At 36.0% G+C, this 22,307-nt stretch overlaps 2 protein-coding genes across 6 annotated transcripts in view; one reads left to right on the forward strand and one right to left on the reverse strand.

Annotated features, from left to right (window-relative positions):
- Positions 1-1,306: 1,306 nt before the first annotated feature.
- LOC127937769 (acetyl-coenzyme A synthetase, cytoplasmic) lies at positions 1,307-16,640 on the forward strand. The gene is made up of 18 exons (XM_052534303.1): positions 1,307-1,546; positions 1,633-1,828; positions 5,011-5,102; positions 5,250-5,353; positions 6,362-6,434; positions 7,015-7,090; positions 10,170-10,251; positions 10,526-10,663; positions 11,385-11,555; positions 11,699-11,832; positions 12,941-13,073; positions 13,250-13,306; positions 13,396-13,476; positions 13,632-13,740; positions 14,538-14,606; positions 15,452-15,628; positions 15,706-15,780; positions 15,862-16,640. Exons 1-18 carry the CDS (start codon positions 1,387-1,389, stop codon positions 15,987-15,989), a joined length of 2,055 nt encoding a protein of 684 aa, XP_052390263.1. The 5' UTR covers positions 1,307-1,386; the 3' UTR covers positions 15,990-16,640.
- A 1,961-nt stretch (positions 16,641-18,601) lies between these two features.
- Positions 18,602-22,307, reverse strand: part of LOC127937933 (microtubule cross-linking factor 1-like) — a 52,827-nt gene continuing 49,121 nt past the window's right edge. For 4 of the 5 annotated variants that reach the window (XM_052534320.1, XM_052534316.1, XM_052534315.1 and 1 more), the window contains one exon: positions 18,602-21,284. In XM_052534320.1, coding sequence (XP_052390280.1) covers positions 21,066-21,284 — 219 coding nt within the window. In that variant the 3' untranslated portion in view covers positions 18,602-21,065. The remainder of the gene's footprint in view (positions 21,285-22,307) is intronic. The other variant, XM_052534317.1, reaches the window with a different exon arrangement.

Genomic DNA, 22,307 nt, shown 5'->3' on the forward strand with positions numbered 1-22,307 from the left:
GAGCAGCAGAAGGAAAATACAGATGCACATTGTGTTGTTCTTGACATGCCATGATAAAAATAACACAGACATTCAGCATGCACACTTGTAGAACTTAAGTGCTTAAATGCTAAAACGGTTGGTCATGCAACAATGTAACCAAATGTTGTAACCAATTGGGGTTTATTTTAAATGAAAATAAATTATCTACTTATTTGTATTTTTTATTTTGTATTTTTTATTCTTTTATTATGTGTTTTATGTTCAGTCGCTGTCATTCTGTTGTACTGCGGAGCTTCTGTCACGAAAACAAATTCCTCGTATGTGTAAACATACCTGGCAATAAAGCTCATTCTGATTCACATTCTGATTCTGATTAATACTTTTTTGGTAATTTTTTTTTAAATACAATAACAGAATCAATGTAGTATGATACTTATTGAGGTAGTATATTTGTAATTGTAATTAAATATTTGTGCATATGTTCTACTAGTCTTTGGTTTAGTAGAAATTCCTTAGTTTTGAAAGTTCAACAAACGAGATTCGCTTTCCCAATGAAACTGGCTTCTTTTCCAGGAAATCTCAGCGTAGGCATCAATTCCCATTCCATGAGTGGGCAGGAAAATCCAGAGTTAGGACAGAGGGGGAATGAGTCATGCAAATCACAAAGACTTTATTTAACCAAATATTTATTCACTTATTTCTGTGTTTTTTATGGTTTGTTTGTGTGTTAGTTTTGTGTCCTCATCGTCATTTGTTTTCTTTAATTTCTTCAAGTATAATTATAAAAACTATTTTGTAATGAAATCCATGATTTGTTCCCATTATGCCCGTCAACTAAAACTTGTGTGTGTGTGTGTTTGTGTGTGTTTGTGACATATCAGGACACAACTCTGTATAATGACATGGGTATGACACCGGTATTACAAGGAAAAGGTGACTTATGAGGACATAACCCATGTCCCCATTTTTCAAAATAAATCATACAGAATGAGTTTTTTTTTAAGAGAGAAAAAATGCACAAAGTTTCCTGTGAGGGTTAGGGTTAGGTGTAGGGTTGGTGTAGGGCCATAGAATATACAGTTTGTACAGTATAAAAACTAATACTCCTATGGGATGTCCCCACTTTTCACAAAAACGAACGTGTGTGTGTGTGTGTGTGTGTGTGTTTCAGTAAACATGCAGATCATCCGTCAGACTCGTGCTGAGCCTCCCTCTGCAGTGGGATCAGCAGCCGAGCAGCTGCTCAGCCAATGGAAAAGTAGGAGTGCTGAATGGAGCGCTCTGATTGGTGGAGGCGGTGCTGAGCAGACTGGGCATGATTAAAGGGTGCACACCACATGCACAGCCAGAAAGCTTCATCTACTGACTGACATCTATCCTGACACAGTTCATACGGATTGACAGATGTCTCCCGTTTCAGACTCCACCAACAGGGTCATTCCAGGACCTCAGGAGACGGAGGAGAAGATTTACCATCCATCCGACGGCCTGTTCACTGATGCACATGTGCCAGACTTTGATGCATATCTTGCCATATACAAAAAGTCAACAGAGGAGCCTGAAGGTACCGTAAAACGGTGCATGCATATAAATGAGAGGGATGCTCCAATGTAAGATGCAATAAACCTGTTCATTTAACATGCATTGCAGAGTTCTGGGCTGATGTTGCTCAAGAGTTTTACTGGAAGAAGCCTCCGTCAGGCCAGATGCTGCAATATAACTTTGACGTCAACAAGGGGAACATTTACATCAAGTTCATGGAGGGAGCAAAAACCAACATCTGCTATAACGTCCTTGACCGAAACGTGCATGAGAGGAACCTGGGAGAGAAAGTGGCTTACTACTGGTAAACTAACATCTTTTCACTGTGCTGAAATGATGCACAGAACTACATCTGCATATAATGCATGATTGATTTCATTCATCAGTTGATGCATTTGAGGCCTGCCGATAGTGTCAAAGCATAAGCAAAAGAAACGTAGCAAATATAAAGAATTTGCTAAAAAAAAATGCTAAGACATTTTAGTACTTTGTTTTGTGTGAATTCTGTTTTTATATGGCTATTTGTTTACTATTGTTATATATGGTAATATTAATATTATACTAATATTGTTAGTAATATTACTAATAATATACCAGTGTGTGTGTGTGTGTGTGTGTGTGTGTGTGTGTGTGTGTGTGTGTGTGTATTTTAATGTCAGTTTTAGTTAAAAAAGTAAGTATGTTGCAACATGGTCATAAATATATAAAATGAATTATCATTACAAATATAATACTAAGTTATAATTATACATCATTTAATTCTAATAAAATTCAAATTCTAAATACTCTAAAGTCTAAATAGTTTTGCGTTAATGCATTCATGCAAGGTCCGATCTGTACTTTTAATGTTGAAAATATGATTTTATAAGTATTTTCTTGTAGGGCTTGGCAGAAGCTCCAGAAGAGGCCGTGCACAATTATTATTATGAGTGTTATTGAACCACGTCACCTACATTTGACACCAGCTATCACACAAGACTTTGATTACATACTGTAAACTGTGATAAGATGGTTCCTGTAAGAATTGCATGAACGAACCAGGAGAAGTCATCCAAATATTAATTCCAGATTGATTGAATCTCTCTTTCCAATATTTTTTCAAAGTGATATAATATTGGCTTGATGTCATACTGTATGCAGGTGACATGCTTCAGCAGCACTCAGAATAATCATTGTTGTTTGTGTTAGCTGTGCTCTGAAGTATTAATAGTCTCGTGGAACAAGGGGTGTCATGTAACTGCTGTTATATACAGAACCACTCAAATCAAATCAGGCGTCTGCAATTCTAACAGTGGGTCATATTTCACCCAAAATTTGTAAGGAAATAAGAAAGTTTATTGTGCCTATTTTATTATTACACATATTTGCATATTATTATATATATTGTGCATTTTTAATATAACACAATTTTAGGAGCATTATTGTTTTCATGGCTATTTAGCACTTCTAAACCTAAAATCTATATAAAAACTCTACAGCAACATTATTATTATAAAAAAATATATTTTTTTTTTTACACAGATTACACTATTCTTAATGTATTCTCATTAATTTAACAGTCAAAAAAAAGAAAGGAAAAAAGTATTATTTATTATTTAATTTCTCTCTCTCTCTCTCTCTCTGTATATATATATATATATATATATATATATATATATATATATATATATATAATTATTATTATTATTATCATCATTATTATTGTTATTATTATTCAAGCAAAATACAATTTAGTATTTATTAAGATTTTAGGTCAATAGAAAAATGTCTGTGGTAATCTAAATCTAAACATATGAATAATATCAAATGAAGAGGTTTGCATGGGAGAACAGAAGCGTGCTATGAGGACAGATTCCTGCGGCTGTAGTTCTGACAGTCTAGACTGTCTCTCTCTGGCACGTTACATGAGGTGGTTTTGGCAGAGAGTTTCCTGATAGATGCCAAGAACTGAAGCATGAGAGCCATGCTGAGGCCACACTTCAGTTAGACATTAACCATCAGTTGCTAATGGAGGACAGAGGACTTCACACAGACTCTTAAAAGCACTGTGAACACTACATATCCTCAAACATATGGGTTCTTTGTTATGTAATACAAAATATGATGCAATGTGCGACAACAGAGGTCAGCATCTATTCTTTGTGCTGTCATCTATTCATACCTAAGGGGTCGCTTAGCTTGATCTTTCCTTTTTTGGACGGCCAGGTGCAGCTGCACAGTAAACCGAGACTGAAAGCTTTCATTGAGAGTTCAGTGTTCCTTGTGTTGCGTGAATTTGCACACAAGCTACAAACCTAAAAGCAGCATCTTTTGCACAAACTAATTGTCTTCAGAAAACGTAAAAAATCTAAGACTGAAGTGTAGTTAGCAAGACATGTTGCCATATTACAATCTGCTGAATTGACTTGTGCAATAAATGAAGCCCACTGGCCAAACGAACAGCCGACGGACATTCAGATCTAATGCAGGACGCAGAGCCAAAGTACAACCGTATTCCTGTAAAAATGAGACGCGTACAGTGGGGTCCAAAAGTCTGAGACCACACTGACTATCAAAGTCTAATTTCTGTGTGGGAATAAACAGTTTTAGTGTTGAAAACAACAAATTAATATTATGGCATAAAACGAAGAGAAATTGTTTCAGATTATGCATTATTTATAAAATGACAATTCAGATGCGAGTAATTTAGTGTCGCTGATCATGTGAGATTTTTTACTTCCATTAAAGCACAAGAAGCTCTTTGGAGGAAATAATGCTATTGTATAAAAAAAAAAAAAAAAGTTAAATCGTGTATTTGTTAAAAAGGTTTCTTTTTTCCCCAAACAGTACTATTTAGTATTCCTTATATACTATTATAGCATTTATTAATTTTAAAAATTATTATATAATTATTATTATTATTATTGAACTAATATTGAAATTTTTAACATTTTCAGTTTTGCACTTTTTAAAATTTTATTTGTTTATGTTTTTAATATTCCTATTTGTTTAATATCATTTTACATAGTGATTATATATATATATATATATATATATATATATATATATATATATAAATATTACTATTAATATTAGTAATATTATATAAGAGTAAAATGACTATAAAAGTAATTTTAGTACGTAAACTAATATATTTAGTTTATTTGTTAATGCAACATTTTCATTTGTGTTTTTTAAGTGCAAGTTATTAATCTAATATTTGTTTTATTTTATTTCAGATTTATTTCATTACATGAAAACAGTTGTTGATAGTTTAACACTGCATTCAACTTTTCACTCAAATTGCTGATAATATTATTTATCGTGATGTATTAAATGCTAAATAGAAGAATTTTCAGAATTGCAAAATCACTTGAATTTCAAGTTTAGTTTAATTGTGTATTTATGTGCCTAATGTGTCTGATAAAGTATGTTCAAAAGGCCAGCAACACTTTATTGCATCATGAAGTCCATGAATCCATTATTTGCTAATGGTTTTTCCTGCAGGGAGGGGAACTCACCTACTCATCACCAGACCATCACCTACATCCAGCTGTTGAGAAGCGTGTGCCGATGTGCCAATGCACTGAAGCTGTTGGGTAAGACCATCATCCTCCTCTGGGTTTACATTTGCTCTGATTTTCTGGAATGCAAATCCAATATTAGTGTGCTGAACCTGACATCCATGTGTGAGCATTTACATTAACACATTCAGATTCACAACAGTACTTTTTTCTGTGGTCCAGGTGTGAAGAAAGGAGACAGAGTGGCCATTTACTTACCCATGATTCCAGAGCTGGTGTATACGATGCTGGCGTGTGCAAGAATCGGGGCTGTTCACTCGATAGTGGTGAGCAGCTTTACAGATCTGTGGTATAGTTTTACATTAAAGAAATATTCTGGGTTTAGGAATAGTTCATCCAAAAATTAGCTGAAAATATCCTCATCCTGAGCCCATCCAAGATGTAGATGAGTTTGTTTCTTCATCAGATTTGGAGAAATACAGCACTGCATTACTTGCTCAGCAATGGATGCTCTGCAGTGAATGGGTGCCGTCAGAATGAGAGTCCAAACAGCTGATAAAAACAACACAAGTGATCCACGGCACTCCAGAGTCCTCTATCCATAATATTCTCAAATGATCTTTAATAATACATCTCAAATTATGAGAGAAATCTGCACAGATTTCCAAAACAGTCCAAAACTGCTCTAAGCAAATATGTGGATTTTGAAAGATGAAAAAGGAGATGGACTTTTTTCACTGGAGGAAGCGTTATTATGGATTATGGATTCATTATTTGGCCAAAGTGAGGATTTGAAGTTAAAAACATTATAATGATGGATTTTTTTCATACAAACACACAGCTTTTCGCATCAGAAGACGTTAACTGATGTACTTGAGTGCTGTGGATTACTCTCATTCTGACGGCACCCATTCACTCCAGAGCATCCATTGCTGAGGAAGTGATGCAATGCTAGATTTCTACATCTTGGATGGACTGAGGGTGGTTGTTTAAGTTTGTGGATGATCAGATGGAGAGTTTAGCACAGTATCGTTGATATGCATGAAATGAATGCAGCCTCATTTACACTGCCAGGACTATTTCTGCCCGCCAAGCCTCTTCAGCCATGTGAAGTTTGTATATAGAGTTTAAAATAGCACTGAAGTGCTTTCAAGGGTTCTCTATATATCTGATATCAAAGCCTATTTTTATGTTTGTGTGATGACCCCATTTCAGCCAGGCTGTTATTCTGATCATTTGTTCTGGAACCTCAGATATCCATATCATTTATCTTGAGAAATAAAGATGAAAGCAGATGCAGAAGCGTCTAACTCTCTCCTGTCTTCCTCGTTCAGTTTGCAGGTTTCTCGTCTGAGTCTCTGTGCGAGAGGATCATGGATGCTCAGTGCAACATCCTGGTAACAGCAGGTAACATTAAGTGTTTTATTGACGAGGATTGTTTTGTTTAGCACGATGAGAATGATGAAATACAGTACGTGATAACCAGAGATAATGTGACGAGAGATCTGTAGTCACACTTTTGACTGTCGGCGAAGTCTGAATCACATTTTAATCAGCTGAGCACAGTTGAACGTCAAATGGCTTGGTGTGCCATTGAGAAGGTGTTTAGCTCCACTTGATTGAGTTTACAAGTCATTTTTAGGAGGAGGGTGATTGTTTTGATTTTATCCAGCTGTATCTTTAAATAGTTGCATTAGTTTTTATTTCAGGCTGCTAAGGATGTACAGTATACATATATATATTTATAATTTTATTTCGGGTAGTAGTAGCCTCTACATATAAACTCAATGATATTTTGTCACCACACAAGCTTTGTCTGATTTCTTCTCCAGAGTCAATGATTCCAGCAAACTGGTACCTATAATAAACTTGTTTGTTTCCTGAAGGACTGATACAATCATGTGCATCTTCCTACAGTCTATCTTTCTCTTCCTATCTCATGTGTTTGCTCTTTCTCTCTCTCTCTGTGTGCATATGTGTCCTACAGATGGTGTTTACAGGGGTGACAAGCTGATCAATCTGAAGAAGATTGCGTCTGAAGCTCTGGAGCGCTGTAAGGAGAGGTACATCCCTGTTTGTTTACATCAACCTCTCACCCATCCATTACACACACACACACACACACACACACACACCAGAGCACTCACCCAGTCAGAGACTGCCAGGGTTTGCCAGGCAAGCATGTAACACAGCTTGTGAATTGTGTAGCCTGTGACTGAATGATGATGTTGTTGATTTGGTGCATAATCATTTATGATTATTGACGGTGTCACTCAATAAATGGCTTAATCCTGTTTTCCTGTAGCTCAATTGCTAGAGCATTGCGTTAGCAGCACAAGGTTGTGGGTTCGATTCCCAGGGAGCACATGTTAGGTAAAAAATTAATAATAATAATGTTAGCCTGAATGCACTGTAAGTCGCTTTGGATTAGCGTCTGCTAAATGCATAAATGTAAATAATGCCATGATGAGAACATGTGTGCAAACATTACTATCATTATTCATTCTTACTCATATGAGCTTACAAATGAGCAAAAACCTCTAAAAATGCCTTAACAACCACATAGTAATGCTCTAGAAACCAGGGGCGGATCTATCGGGGTGGCATAGGGTGGCGAAAGCCTTGCCACCCCTGCTGCCACCCCAGTTGGCAGTAACGAATTAAAGGTTATGGCCAATTTGAAAATGTACAAGCGCGAATCTTTCGTGATTCGTGATCCCGCTCCGAACTCCCAAACTGATTCAAATGATTTGCGATCCCCAAACTGACTCAAATGATTCGCGAACCCGTTTCGAACTCCCGAACTGATTCAAATGATTCGCGAATCCGATTTGAACTCCCGAACTGACTCAAATGATTCGCGAACCCGCTACAAACTTCCGAACTGATTCAAATGATTCGTGATCCCGCTCCGAACTCCCGAACTGATTCAAATGATTCGCGAATCCGATTTGAACTCCCGAACTGACTCAAATGATTCGCGAACCCGCTACAAACTCCCGAACTGATTCAAATGATCCCCGAAGCCCATCCGAACTCCCGAACTGATTCAAATGATTTGCGATCCCCAAACTGACTCAAATGATTCGCGAACCCGCTCCGAAATCCCGAACTGACTCAAATGATTCGCGATCCCGCTACGAACTCCCAAACTGACTCAAATGATTCACGAACCCTCTCCGAACTCCCGAACTGATTCAAATGATTTGCGATCCCCAAACTGACTCAAATGATTCGCGATCCCGCTCCGAACTCCTGAACTGACTCAAATGATTCATGAACACGCTCCGAACTCTGACATATATTCAGATATAATGTAATTTAAAAAATAAATTAATAATTTTCAATTTTCAAATATTGCACCTGTCAAACATAGTTATCCACTTTTAAAAAGCGTGAGGATACGTAACAACTTCGTTTTGCGTCAGAACTTTCACACTTTCATTCATAAATTCACCCCGTTTGAAAAGCGACATGGATTGAATAGCGGAAATGGAACTTGCTGTATAAAGCAGAACGTCAAGGAATTCGGCCATTTTTTAATGAATAAATCAAAAGTAGAGCATTTAATCAAATCTCGATATGGACTAGTGTCTGAAATATTAAAGGTACCGTCGCTCCCTAGACGCAGAGTAGGGCACCAACTCCCAGAGTTGTTCATGATTGATGGATGAACATCTATGCCCGGGTAGAGTACATTATCAATCCAGCGAAGAGAAAAGAAAACGAAAACGAAAAAAAAAAAAAAAAAAACAGACATAAAGTTGACTTGACATTGGACGTTGGACGAGTCTCAATTTAAGGACCGTCTCTAAAGTTACATGCGATATTGGTATACACTTTTCTAACGTCAGTAGCATTTGAAGGGAATGACTTATATTCATAAAAAACAACTGTAATTGTTCATGTAGTTGCAGCCATAATGTACAATTGTATTAAATGTTTGATATTATTAAAATTATCTGTAAATCATATGTAAATTATGCTACTCTTGCACATGGGCTCAAAAGCAAATTTGAAGCTCAATAGCATTTGAGGAGAAAGACTTGCAGTCATAAAACAATTGTAATGTGTTCATTTAGGTGTCAGCTACAATGCACACCTTATACATTTTTAATATATATTAAAATAAAGTATAAATCATTTAGGTAAAAACGAGGCCCGTTAATCACTTTCAGGCAAATTCCTGACCATACCCCATAAGCACCACCACACACACTAATGCATACAGTATGCATCGACATGTCATTAAGAGCATTATAAAAGGTTCAGTGTTATCAATATGTCATAGTGGTGTTAAGTTTTTCATGTACGTTATAAATAATGGATTTCTTTTATGCTGTAAACTCCTTGTTCACATTTAGGTTGGACACCAGGTGGTGCTTGAGGTCATTCACTAAGCAATTGTCTAAGGATAATTCTAAGCTTTAAAATACATGTATTTTCTTTTATTTATTTTAATTAAAAAATTTGAATGAAACTGAATGAAATGATACATTTACACATCTAAGGATTATTTCAGTCAAACATGAAGTGTGCCTGTGTGGAAAGTAAGTGTGATGTTTTCTCTTTTTTTGGGTCCTTCACAGAAACGAGTGAGCTCGACTTAAAACAATAAACATAACACACACTGTTGCTTAGAATTCAAATATAGCTTCATATGCATGATATTTTCATTTGTAGGGCCCTATGAAATCTGTTTTATTTTTACCCATTTATTTATTTTTTTATCCATTTTTACATTTACATTTTTCTGGATGGTTATATTAAAATATTAATCAAAAATCATGTCTACTTAATCGAAATCATGAAACTTGTATAATTTAAAAAGTTAACAAAAATGTCATTCTTGGGCCGAAATTCTGTGCTTTCAAATCTATTTTTCTGTATTCCTTTTTAATGGATCAATCAAAAATTTATCAAAATTAAAAAACAGTAAATTCTGACAGTTGGTAATGAACACCACACCAACCACTCGTGCGTCCATGCATCAAGCATTTTAGGGGTCCCTTGGCTTTTGGGGGCCCAAGGCGGTCGCCTACCTTTGCCTAATGGTTAAGTCCTCATCTGCCTAATCATCACAGCCACAGTCAATTTGCAAATATAATTTTATGTACATAATGTGATCTCTGTCTTCCTCAGCATGGACTTGTGTGTTCAGAAGTGTGTGGTGGTCAGACATCATGCCTTCAGAACAAACAGTGATGCCTCCAACAAACTACAGGTTGGTCAAACAGACCAGTTTTAACTTATTTGATACTTTTCTAGCATGAAAAATTACCATGCGTTTTTGTTGAATGGAAAGTAAATTATGGCAAAATGTTCCTACTTTTAGAAGAAAAAACGATATATATATATATATATATGCATAGTAAATAATGGCAATATTTTCCTATTAATTTAAAAACCTCTCATATCCTACTCTCTAGAAAAATCATGTCCAAACTATTGTCGTGTGTGTGTGTGTGTGTGTGTGTGTGTGTGTGTGTGTGCTCCAGACCCCATGGGATGAATCATGTGACATTTGGTGGGATGATCTGATGGAGGGTGTGTCAGACGAGTGTGAGCCGGAGTGGATGGACTCAGAAGATCCTCTCTTCATACTTTACACCAGCGGCTCGACCGGAAAACCCAAGGCAAGGGACCGCTCACCTAGAAATATAGAAGTATTATATTCAGTACAGTACATGCATACACTACAGTGTACAGATTCAGCTCAGTCTGATTTTTCTTTTTGAAAGAAATTAATACTTTTATTCGGCACTGATGAATTAAACTGACCAAAAGTGACAGTAAAGACACTTATAATGTTATTTCAAATAAATGCTGTTCTTTTGAACTTTCTGTTCATCAAAGAATCCTGAAAAGAAAAGAAAAATCACAAAAATGTGAAGCAGCACATGTTTTCAACATTGATAATAATCAGCAATGTTTCTTGAGCAGCAAATCATCATATTAGAATGATTTCTGAAGATCATGTGACACTGAAGACTGGAGGAATGATGCTGAAAATTACAGGAATAAATTACATTTTAAAATATATTGAAATAAAAAAACTATTATTTTAAATTGTAATAATATTTTAAAATTGTCACTGTATTTTTGATCAGATAAATGCTGCTAAATGTACTAAAAGTTATCTTGTAATGGTAACCTATTTCCATCAGTACTTGTTAAATCAATGTGACAACACTTTTAGTATGATATCAATTTAAAAGTTTCAGCAGCACATATTGCTTCACATACTATTTTTATTTATTTATAAATGGAAGGCAGTATACAGTATATACTGCACAGTGTGCTCTAAGCAGTACGTGAGTATTAATTTCATTGGTTCATTTCTTCATTTCTATACAGGGGGTCGTTCACACCGTCACTGGTTATATGCTCTATACATCACTGACCTTCAAATATGTTTTCGATTATCACCATGATGATGTTTACTGGTGCACTGCAGACATTGGCTGGATCACAGGCCACTCCTACATCACGTACGGCCCGCTAGCCAACAGTGCCACCAGCGTGCTGGTAAGAAATATGATGCAGATACTGGTAAATAGTAAACTTGTTTCTGCAATATTCAGCATAGCTTTTACTGTAATTTCCAAAAATATCAAGTAAATCTGATCATTTACCACAAACAGTTTGAATGAGAGTGATGTGGTGTGTAGTTCGAAGGGGTGCCGGTGTATCCTCATGTGGGCAGACTGTGGGAGATCATTGAGAAGTACGGAGTCTCCAAGTTCTACACTGCACCCACTGCTATAAGACTGCTGATGAAATACGGGAGAGAACCACTGCAGCGGTGAGCACACACACACACACACACACACACACACACACACACACACACACACATACACACACAAACACACACACACACACACACACACACACACACACACACACACACACAAACGAACACACACACAACCAACCAAACAAACACACATTCACAAACAAACAAACACACACACATCCATATGTATCCTCATAATCCTCACCAATGGATGCCCTGCAGTGAATGGGTGCCGTCAGAAAGAGAGTCCAAACAGCTGATAAAAACATCACAATAATCCACATCACTCCAGTCCATCAGTTAATGTCTTGAGTAGTGAAAAGATGCACGTTTGTAAGAAACAAATCCATCAAGACGATTATAACCTTTTAGAAAGTAAAAGATGTAAACAACAATAGTAAAAATTATTCAATTTAGAATTATTATTATTTCGTTTTTTAAATGCATTTGTTGCTACAAATATTATATATATATATATATATATATATATATATATATATATATATATATATATATATATATACACAAATACGATTAACATTTTTACTTATAAAATATTATACATCACTTTAAAAGTTATTTTTTATACAAATATAGTTTATCCACAACCTATGACAAAAAATATATAGAAAATAACAGCTATTATTGTTGACGTTATGTAATAATAAATGCATTTATATAATAATAGTAATTAATAATTGCATGCATAAATATTATTGTATTGTACAAAGGGCTGTCCTCCAGGGGGAGCTGGAGGCCTCAGCAAACCAAATCCTTCATTGAACCTTTTCAGAATCACAGGATGTTTAAATTGACTTATTAAAGATAATGCAACAGGTCAACTAGTCCTGCTAGACCTGGTACAGATGATGTTAAATGGTTAACTAGTAGCCAATAGTGCTGAACTCTTGGTATCTCACACATCTCTCAGTGTGGTATTATGCTCATAGAGAGATTACACTATCAAAGGTTTTTAGTGCAACCTAAAATTACCTTCTTTCATTATCGTTTTGCACAACACACAGTATGTGCTTTAAACATGGATATTGTACAAATATTGCACCGCAGTGTGTATAACTAGTTATCTTAGTAATCTTGTTTCTGTCTGTTTCAGGTTTGATCTGTCCAGTTTGCGTGTGTTGGGTACAGTAGGTGAGCCCATAAACCCGGAGGCTTGGCTTTGGTATTATGATGTTGTGGGTCAGCAGCGCTGTCCGGTTATCGACACCTTCTGGCAAACAGAGACGGTAAAACATTTTTAACAATCAAAACCACGTTTTTTTGGAACAAAGTTGCATAAAACCCCCTTTAACTGTAGTAAAATGCTGATTTAAAGTGCATAACTGCTTGCATAAAATGTCATACAATAGACACTTAATAATAATAATAAGTTATGAGTTAACTCTGTGTGTTGCGTCGGCAGGGTGGCCATGTTCTGACTCCACTTCCAGCTGCTACACCACTGAAGCCTGGATCTGCCGTGAGTCTCCTGAGATCCACCTTCACTAATCACATCTTAAATGTGTATCGGTTTAAATGGGGATGGATGACGGTTGTCTCTCTGTGCAGACCTGCCCATTCTTTGGAGTCCAGCCTGCCATTCTCAATGAACACGGAGAAGAATTAGAAGGCGAGGCAGAGGGATACCTGGTGAGATTTCATCCTAGGTTTAGATTGGTTAAAAAGTAAACATCGAATGATCTTCTGAACCCTGATAACGTTTCATCTTTAAAGATCAAGCAGTAGTTTAAATATTCCAAACCGTGGCAGTTTATTCTGACTAGAAACTGATGTTTTGGTCGAAGGTTTTCCGGAAGCCTTGGCCGGGAATCATGAGGGGTGTGTACGGGAATCAGGAGCGATTCGAGAGCACCTACTTCAGAAAATTCCCAGGATTCTATGTGACAGGAGATGGTAATGTAGCAAAACATCCATATCAAGAAAAATTCTTGGTGAATGTTACATTTCAAAGTGGAATGTTACATTATTCCAAAAGTTAAGGATTATGATTGTTACTTTTTATAGAATTTTGTGTCACATTCTCTCACGTCTGGAAGTCCATATGGCAAATATATATATATATTTAATTTCAACTTTCATAGGCCAGAATATATTTCAAAATGTATTCCAATTTTACAGTGTTATTTACACATACACATCTATAAAAAAAAATATATATATTTTTTTTTTAATAATTGTGAATGTGTATATAACACTGTAAAATTGGAATACATTTTGAAATATATATATATATTTTTTTTTTTAAATATCACACAAGTTACTAAATTGAAAGTAATTTAGGTATTATGATGTAAATTCAGAAGGTAAGGTTGCTTTGCATGTTTCTTCCAGAAAGCGATGAAATTAAAATAAAATAAAAAAACAATGTACAATATGTTTTTTTTTCGTTGTTGTTTTTTTTTTTTTTTTTGCTGTATGGGTAAAATTAAAAGTGGATTCATCAGTAAATAATTCTGTTATTTGTTTGAAAAAGTAACTTTTGTGTTATGATGTAAATTCATAAGGTAATGCATTACTTTACATCCAAAAGCAATCTTACTGAATCACAGGCAGTTTCTTAATATGCATTTGTCACAAGTACATTACCAGTCACCATGTGGCTGTTTCAGCAGAGTCACCAAGCTTCAGCAGCTACTATTTACAGCATGAGGGATGTGTGTTACTGTAACCGAGTGTCCTTCTGTCCTCAGGCTGCAGACGGGACAAGGACGGATATTACTGGATCACCGGCCGGATCGATGACATGCTGAATGTCTCTGGTGAGACTGTGTTTCAGTGTCTCCTGGCCATCAGAGATGACACATTATTAGGCTACTATTCCTAACTCCTTCTCAGCATTCCAGAAGCTACTGTATGTTTGTTTTTTACCCTGAAATATCAATTTTAAAATCATTCTGATGGTACACTGACTTCTAATAAGACGTATGGCTTCTGTTTCTTTCCCAAACGTGTGTTCTGGTGAGCCAGGATGAAATCGACAGAAACAAATGTAATCACGACAGTGATGTATTTACAACACTGGATTCGACTCCAATGTCGCAAAAAAAAAAAAAAAAAAAAAAAAAAAAAAAAAAACTACATACAGTTGCTATAACTATGTTATGTTTTCCAAGTGCAATAATATGTATGAAATACTAAATATGTGCAAGATGCAAAACAGGACATTTCTTAATAAAACAAATAGTTTAAGGTATCTTTTCAAATACTAGATAGCAGCTTATTTATGTCTATATAAATATTATATCTATATTTTATCTATATGCATGCACTTGTAAAAAAATTGGAAACATTACGAGTTTTAAATGTTTTTGATGAAATCTCTTCTGCTCACCAAGTCTAGATTTATCTGATCAAACATACAGTAAAACAGTAATATTGTGAAATCTTTTTTAATTATTACTCTCTGTTTGAATGCCAATGTTGAATACAGTTGCTGCTTCATATTGTGGTGGAAACCATGATTCATGAATGCATTTACTGCCACTTTTGACCAATTGAATGCATCCTTGCCGAATAAAAGTATTCATTGTTTATAAGAGCAGTCATACTGACCCCGGAGCTGTGAACAGCAGTGATTATTTCTGTGTGGTGTCTCTTGTCTCAGGTCATCTGTTGAGCACAGCAGAGGTGGAGGCGGCTCTGACCGAACACCCGTCAGTGGCTGAAGCTGCGGTGGTCAGTCGGCCTCACACAGTGAAGGGAGAGTGTCTGTACTGCTTCGTCACTCTGAAAGACCACAAAGAGTTCAACCGCACGCTGATGGAGGAACTAAAGAGAAAAGGTCAGAGCTCATGATCACATTAGAGAAGATACAATCGGAATCTATTCCATGCTTCCTAACGTGAGCTATTCATTCAGTGAGGGAGAAGATCGGACCAATCGCCACCCCAGATTTCATCCAGAACGCTCCAGGGCTTCCCAAAACACGCTCAGGTACTGGGATCTTGCGTTTTTCAGTTTCTCCCCACGTCTCTGCGTTTGCTCCTAAACTCAAGCTTCTCACCCGTCCTGCAGGTAAGATCATGCGTCGAGTTCTGCGACAGATCGCCCGCAATGAAAAAGACCTGGGTGACCTTTCGACCCTGGCTGACCCCAAGGTCGTGGAAGTGCTGTTCAGCCAAAGATGCGAGGCGGCAGCGTGAACACGGCTCTTTTCAATCCCTTCTGATGCCTCTGTGACCCTGTGTGCGGTGTAGACTCTGGGTTTGGGTTAGAACCGGCTCTGGTTCTCCTGGATCGGCTCTGATTCAGGTAAAACTAAAATAAACAAAATAAATCACAAAGTGTGTAACAAAACCTCACCTCAGGATACTAAACATCCCACAGGCATTATAATACATTCAGATTTCCATGGATTTCTTGGTTTTTTTTCTATTCTGTCAGGTGATGCATATTGTAAATATTTTTCTTTGTTTGTGATGTTTTTTCAGGGAAAATGTACTTGCATTTGCTTTTAATTGCATCCATAATTGCAGTCTCTATCACTGAATTATTTCACACCACTAAAACAATTTCATATTAGACATCAGGAAAATTTAATTTCACATTTCACAAAAAAAGATTAGGAATTCAGACAACTTTGTTTTGAACTGTGCTGGCTTTATTTTTTTTTTGTTTTTTTTTATCTCATTTTATTTTTATTTACTATGAAAAAAATTGTGAGAGAAATGTGCATCTTGAATAAGCTCTTATATAATCAGTTATTAATGTTACTTTGACAGAAATATTAGTTACAAATAGTAAATGCATTTATTGTTCTGTTTATGTTGTTATGAAATAAAACATATCTGATACGTTCTCTCAGTTATTTGCATTCATTAAAAGCTGTTGGTTTTTGTTAAAATATGTATTAAAAAATTATTATAATGTATATTATTTATTTATATTAATATTTCAAAAACAACAAAAATATTCATGACTATTAATATTTTGATATGACATTGCTTTAATGAGAGTCACTTTCCCCCCCGAACTCTCCCTACTCATTTAAAAAAAAAATTTTTTTTCAAAGAAGCTGCATTTTAATAATGCCTATTTTTATTTATGCTAAACCCAACTAGTTATTCAAATAGAAAAGAACAAGTCAATATCATATACAGTATAATATCATAGTTAATAACATTTCATTTAATTTGTGAGGTCATTTTGAAACATATGGCCTTCACAAAAAGCCAAATCTGAAGACACACACACACACACACACACACTCACACTCACTCCCCTTGTGACTCAATGAGAATAACACAATCTTACTGACCCCTCTCTATCTTTACAGAGCACTTCTGTCCTGTTGTATTCTGCTTAAATCTTAATCTTCCTGAAATCTTCACAATGCATGTTCGCAGGCAGTTTAAGATTATGTCCAAAGCTCTTTTTTTCAAGCTCTGATCGGATCATCTCCTCTTTCTTTCGGTTTAAGCTCCACCACAACAGATGCTTCCATGAAACAATGTAATATTACAAGAGCTTAAAAACACTCATACGATTTAAATAAGATCTATAAATAAGAAGTATTTCCTTTAGAGTTTTACATGGTAACATAAAGTTTGTGTTATATGATTGTTATATTGAACTGTTATGTAATGTGTTTACCACACACATTTTCTTGATGCTCTGGTGTGAAAGGCTTTCACATTTTAGCTCAAAGTTATAATCGTCTTGGTGGATTTGTTTCTTACAAACGTGCATCTTTTCACTTCTCAAGACATTAACTGATGGACTGTAGTGATGTGGATCACTTGTGATGTTTTTATCAGCTGTTTGGGCTCTCATTCTAACGGCACCCATTCACTGCAGAACATCAGTTAGTGAACAAGTGATGAAATGCTTCATTTCTCCAAATCTGATGAAGAAACAAACTCACCCTCAGTCCATCCATGATGAAGATGAGTAAAGTTTCAGCAAATTTTCGGTTTTGAGTGAACTATTCCTTCAAGGGGACCTAAAAGTCCTTATAAATGTAACCTTTGTGCTGTTAGAGTAACACAATACAGTCCAGTGCCTGATGTGATCTTCCTCTGAGTCTCACGCAGCACTCGCTGCTTTAATTTTAAATGCATAAATTTAAACTCAACATTGTGCGTTACACTGAAATGAAAGGATTTGAGAGTCCTGGGAAATCTCCTTACAGCAAACTCAAGCCTGTGGTCATCTCATGTCCTCAAACCGTCTTTAAAAGTTTTTGCTCATTTTATGACCTGCAACTATCAGCTGTTTTCTCTGAAATAGATTCCAACAAGTTATATCATTTTTAAATACCATATTAATTTAGACATATACCATTAATAGCTTCACTTAGAAAAAAGTACTATATGGTCAGTTAGTTTTTTTTTTTTTTTTTTAAAGAAGTCTATAATTTTCTATAATTTATTTGATCAAAAATACAATAAAAACAATAACATTGTGAAATCTTATTATTATTTAAAATAACTGTTTGCAATTTTAATGTATTGTAAAATATCATTTGTTCCTGTGATGCGCAGCTGTATTTTCAGCATCATTCCTCCAGTCTTCAGTGTCACATGATCTTCAGAAATCAGAATAATATGATGATTTGATGCTCAAGAAACATTTCTGATTATTATCAATGTTGAAAACAGTTGTGCGGCTTCATATTTCTGCAGAACCCCCCCAGAATTATTTTTTAGAACAGTATTTTTATAATCTTTTGTAACATTATAAATCCCTTTCTTTAATGCACTATTTAATGCATCCTTGTGAACTTATGAAAGTAATCACAAAATTCACGTACAGCTTTTTCTTGTAAATACACATTCGATTTATTACCAATTTAACACTCATTAGACTTCTGACAGAGATTTCATTTAAAACATTCATATTTTTTTCTTTTTCCTCCAAAGAAAGATCTGAATTCATAATAACATCTATACAAAGACCAGTTATTATGTACAATAATGGGCTAAAAAAAGTGTTCTTAATTGTGTCAATGCAAATTCAATGGCAAGAAAAATGACATGAGCCGCCACACACGGTGAACTGGTGGGTGTGTGTGTGTGTGTGTGTGTGTGGGCTTACATCAAGAGCTTTATCACAAGGTACAACAGTGTCTGAGTACATGCACTACAGTGCTAGTGTTTAAAGGCATGCATATCAAATATGATATCTGCACAACTTCTGTCCAAACTCTAGTCAAGACATCCAGAAGAAACATGCACTGGATTCCTAGTGGAATAGATCCCATAATTTGGAACCAATTCTAAACTATTGGACACTTACCGATCTAATCCAAAATAAAAATCCAAATTTACTGAGAGTTTACTCACCCTCAGGACATCCAAGATGTAGATTAGTTTGTTTCTTCACTGAAACATATTTGGAGAAATTTAGCATCACTTGCTTACCAATAGATGCTCTGCAGTGAATGGGTGCCATCAGAATGAGAGTCCAAACAGCTGATAAAAACAACACAATAATCCACAAGTAATCTACACCACTCCAGTCCATCAGTTAATGTCTTGAAGAGAAAAGCTGCATGTTTGTAAGAAACATCCATCATTCGATTTAAATAGACTTTAAATAGTCGAAATACGACACTCCATACTCCAGTTAAAAAGACCATCTCCATTTATTCAGAACTATTTTAAAAGTATTTCACTTGCAAGCTGTATTTGATCTGTGCATATTTCTCTCCTGATTCAAACGAGATGATTTTCTCACTGGAGACAGCTATTTTATGGATTATAGACTCATATTTCAGGCGGAAGCAACGGTTTTGAAGGTTAAACATCATAATGATGGACATGCAGCTTTTGTCTTCTCTAGATGTTAACTGATGGACTGGAGTGATGTGGGATGTGATTGTGGGATTATTGTGTTGTTTTTATCAGCTGTCTGGACTCTCATTCTGACGGCACCCATTCACTGCAGAGCATCCATTGATGAGACACTGATGCAATGCTACATTTCTCCAAATCTGTTCTGATGAAGAAACAAACAGCACATTTTAAATTTCAGGTGAACTATTCCTTTAGGGTTCATTTTAACCCTGGTCTGAGCAACTTTGCAAACTTCTAATTCTGAAAATAGATTTTCATCACTTTTAGCCATCGTCGGATGTGGGACACACAATTTGCTTCAAAACGTCTACAGTATGAAACCATCCAATGTTAGAATGTAACAATGAGTTGCTAAGCAACAAACAACCAATCACAGACTGCCTCAATGGATGGCTTTTTAAATATTCACGCATTTAAATCTTGGATCGTTTTTGCAGCATGCTTCAGCCAGAGCAGATTTGAATGTTGTTAGTTCATAAACTTTTTCCTAACCCCAACTGGTATCAAATTACGACGTTAACTTCCATTGGAATCCTGCACATATTCCTTCAGGATTTTGTGACTTGGGAAATGTGCATAAGGATAATCCGTGTCAATATACTCTCCTGTCATCATGTCGAACATTCAGGTTTATATTGGCTTTTAAAATACATTATGATTGACATCATATATCATTCATCCCTGTCTAAATAGTGTGTGTGTTTTCTCCTTTAGTCTTTATCTAATTCTCTTTACAAATACAACTTTTTAGTCTTTTTAATTCAAGCATCAAAGGTTTAAAACGAAATGGGATGTACGCGGAAATTAAGAAATTCGTTTTATAAACCATATACACAAAACATAATTTAACAAATGATATTCACCCCTCCAAACAACAATCAATACATGTAAACTTATATGCTGATCCGCCAAATGTTATTACTATCCAGTTATATTTTTCAGAACATCTGAAAAGTAGTTTGCGGCTTCATGACCAACACATATCGAGTGGTATGTATTGCATACATTTACACGGACACACACGAGTACGGGACCGTCGCGAGGTCACGTGTGTGTAGGCACCTCTTATGGAACACTCTGCGGTGTTTCACTTCAGTACATTCCAGGTCCTATGATAATTCCGAAACGGAATTTCTGGAACTGTTTCCTATTGGATAAGTTCAGCTGGTGCTCACAGAATGCTGCCCTCTAGTGGCAGGGCAGTTAAATGTTTTTTAGAAAGGTTCTTGATGGTGTGCGTACGTGTGGTCAGGAATGGGAGATGATTAAGGGGAGTGAAAGCATAAATACAATCCTGATTTATCACCACCCTTCCCTTTTTCAGAAGTGAAAATTTTAATTCATATTCTACATCTCGCTTTATATTCATAATTGAGGTTGTGATAAACAGTTTTCTGACAGAACTCATGGTGACAGATTTGGTTAAGGGAAATCCTCCTGACTGGGCTCCTCTATCTCCGGGATGGTCTGAACTGGTCTGACGGGTGAAGGGAAGAAGAACCTCTCCGATCGGTCTTTGTAGTTGGGCGAGGATGAGGGCGAGTGGGCGGCCCAGCGGGACGGAGGACGGCGTTTGGCAGGACGAGCCGGACGCAGGAAGCAGGAGTCCAGAGGTGGAGCCACTGGCGAACGAGGCAAGTCCTGCGTCGAGGGAGAAAACATACCTTTAATTGTTGGTCGGTGGTAAGTCTGCAACAGTAGTGTTATTGTTAGCTGAATTGTCAATTGTTTTTGTTAACTGAAATAAAGCAGAAATAAAATTAAATATTAGATAAATAAATAAACGAAAATAGAAATGTTAACTTTGCAACAATCTTCAATAAATTTAGGTTGAAGTAAAAAAATGACTAAAACTACTAAAAATGACTGAAACAGAAATCAAGCGCAAGGTTGGGGGTTCGATTCCCCAGGAACACATGATAGGTAAAAATTGTTAGCCTCAATGCACTGTAAGTCGGTTTGGATAAAAGCATCTGCTAAATGCATAATTTATTCATTTATATCTCTATTGTTTTCAATAACTTGTAATTCATGAGAAAATTCCCATTCTAAACAGTGACACGGGGCAGTTTAGTCACCTGTCAATAATGTTAGTTCCCCTTTGTTACTGCCTTTACTGACGTAGAAACCACATGACAACAGTGTCGTGGACAAATGCGGAAGTAGCTTTGCGTCAAACTTCAACTAGAAAGAGATGCTGATCTCGCTTGTGTATTACTCGACAGGTGAGTTGTTTTGATTCGTATCTTTACAGAAAACATATGCTATTATAACGATCAACAACATTAGTATTATGGGGTATACACGCCAAACGCGGGGCATCGCGTCTCTAGACCCGCACGAGGACGCGTCTGATCCATCGTCTGATTGCGTCTTTGCATTGACTTTGTATGTAATCTACTCACGCAACTCGCATTAAATCCATGATTTATCTTTCCGTCTGATTGATGGCCGTCAGCGGATGTGTAGAAGACAACAAATTCTATCATTCCACCTTAGCGTCATCAAACCACGCAATTGTTATTGTTTTGGTAGTGCGCCCTCTAGTGGCAGGTCCTACAACGTGTACCTTTAAATAAAATAAAACATAAATATTAAATGAAAATTTACCTTGGCAACTAACTAAAATAAAATAAGTTGAAGTACTAAAATGAAAAATTTAAA

The sequence above is a fragment of the Carassius gibelio genome, chromosome A2, assembly GCF_023724105.1.
Source record: "Carassius gibelio isolate Cgi1373 ecotype wild population from Czech Republic chromosome A2, carGib1.2-hapl.c, whole genome shotgun sequence".
In the NCBI taxonomy this organism is placed as follows: domain Eukaryota; kingdom Metazoa; phylum Chordata; class Actinopteri; order Cypriniformes; family Cyprinidae; genus Carassius; species Carassius gibelio.

Bases quoted from the DNA above. Each gene is read 5' to 3' on its own strand.
- LOC127937769 (XM_052534303.1), top strand. From the start codon at position 1,387: ATGTCTCCCGTTTCAGACTCCACCAACAGGGTCATTCCAGGACCTCAG. The intron at 5,103-5,249 runs GTAAGACCATCA...TCTGTGGTCCAG, and splicing joins CAATGCACTGAAGCTGTTGG to GTGTGAAGAAAGGAGACAGA. The intron at 5,354-6,361 runs GTGAGCAGCTTT...TTCCTCGTTCAG, and splicing joins GGGCTGTTCACTCGATAGTG to TTTGCAGGTTTCTCGTCTGA.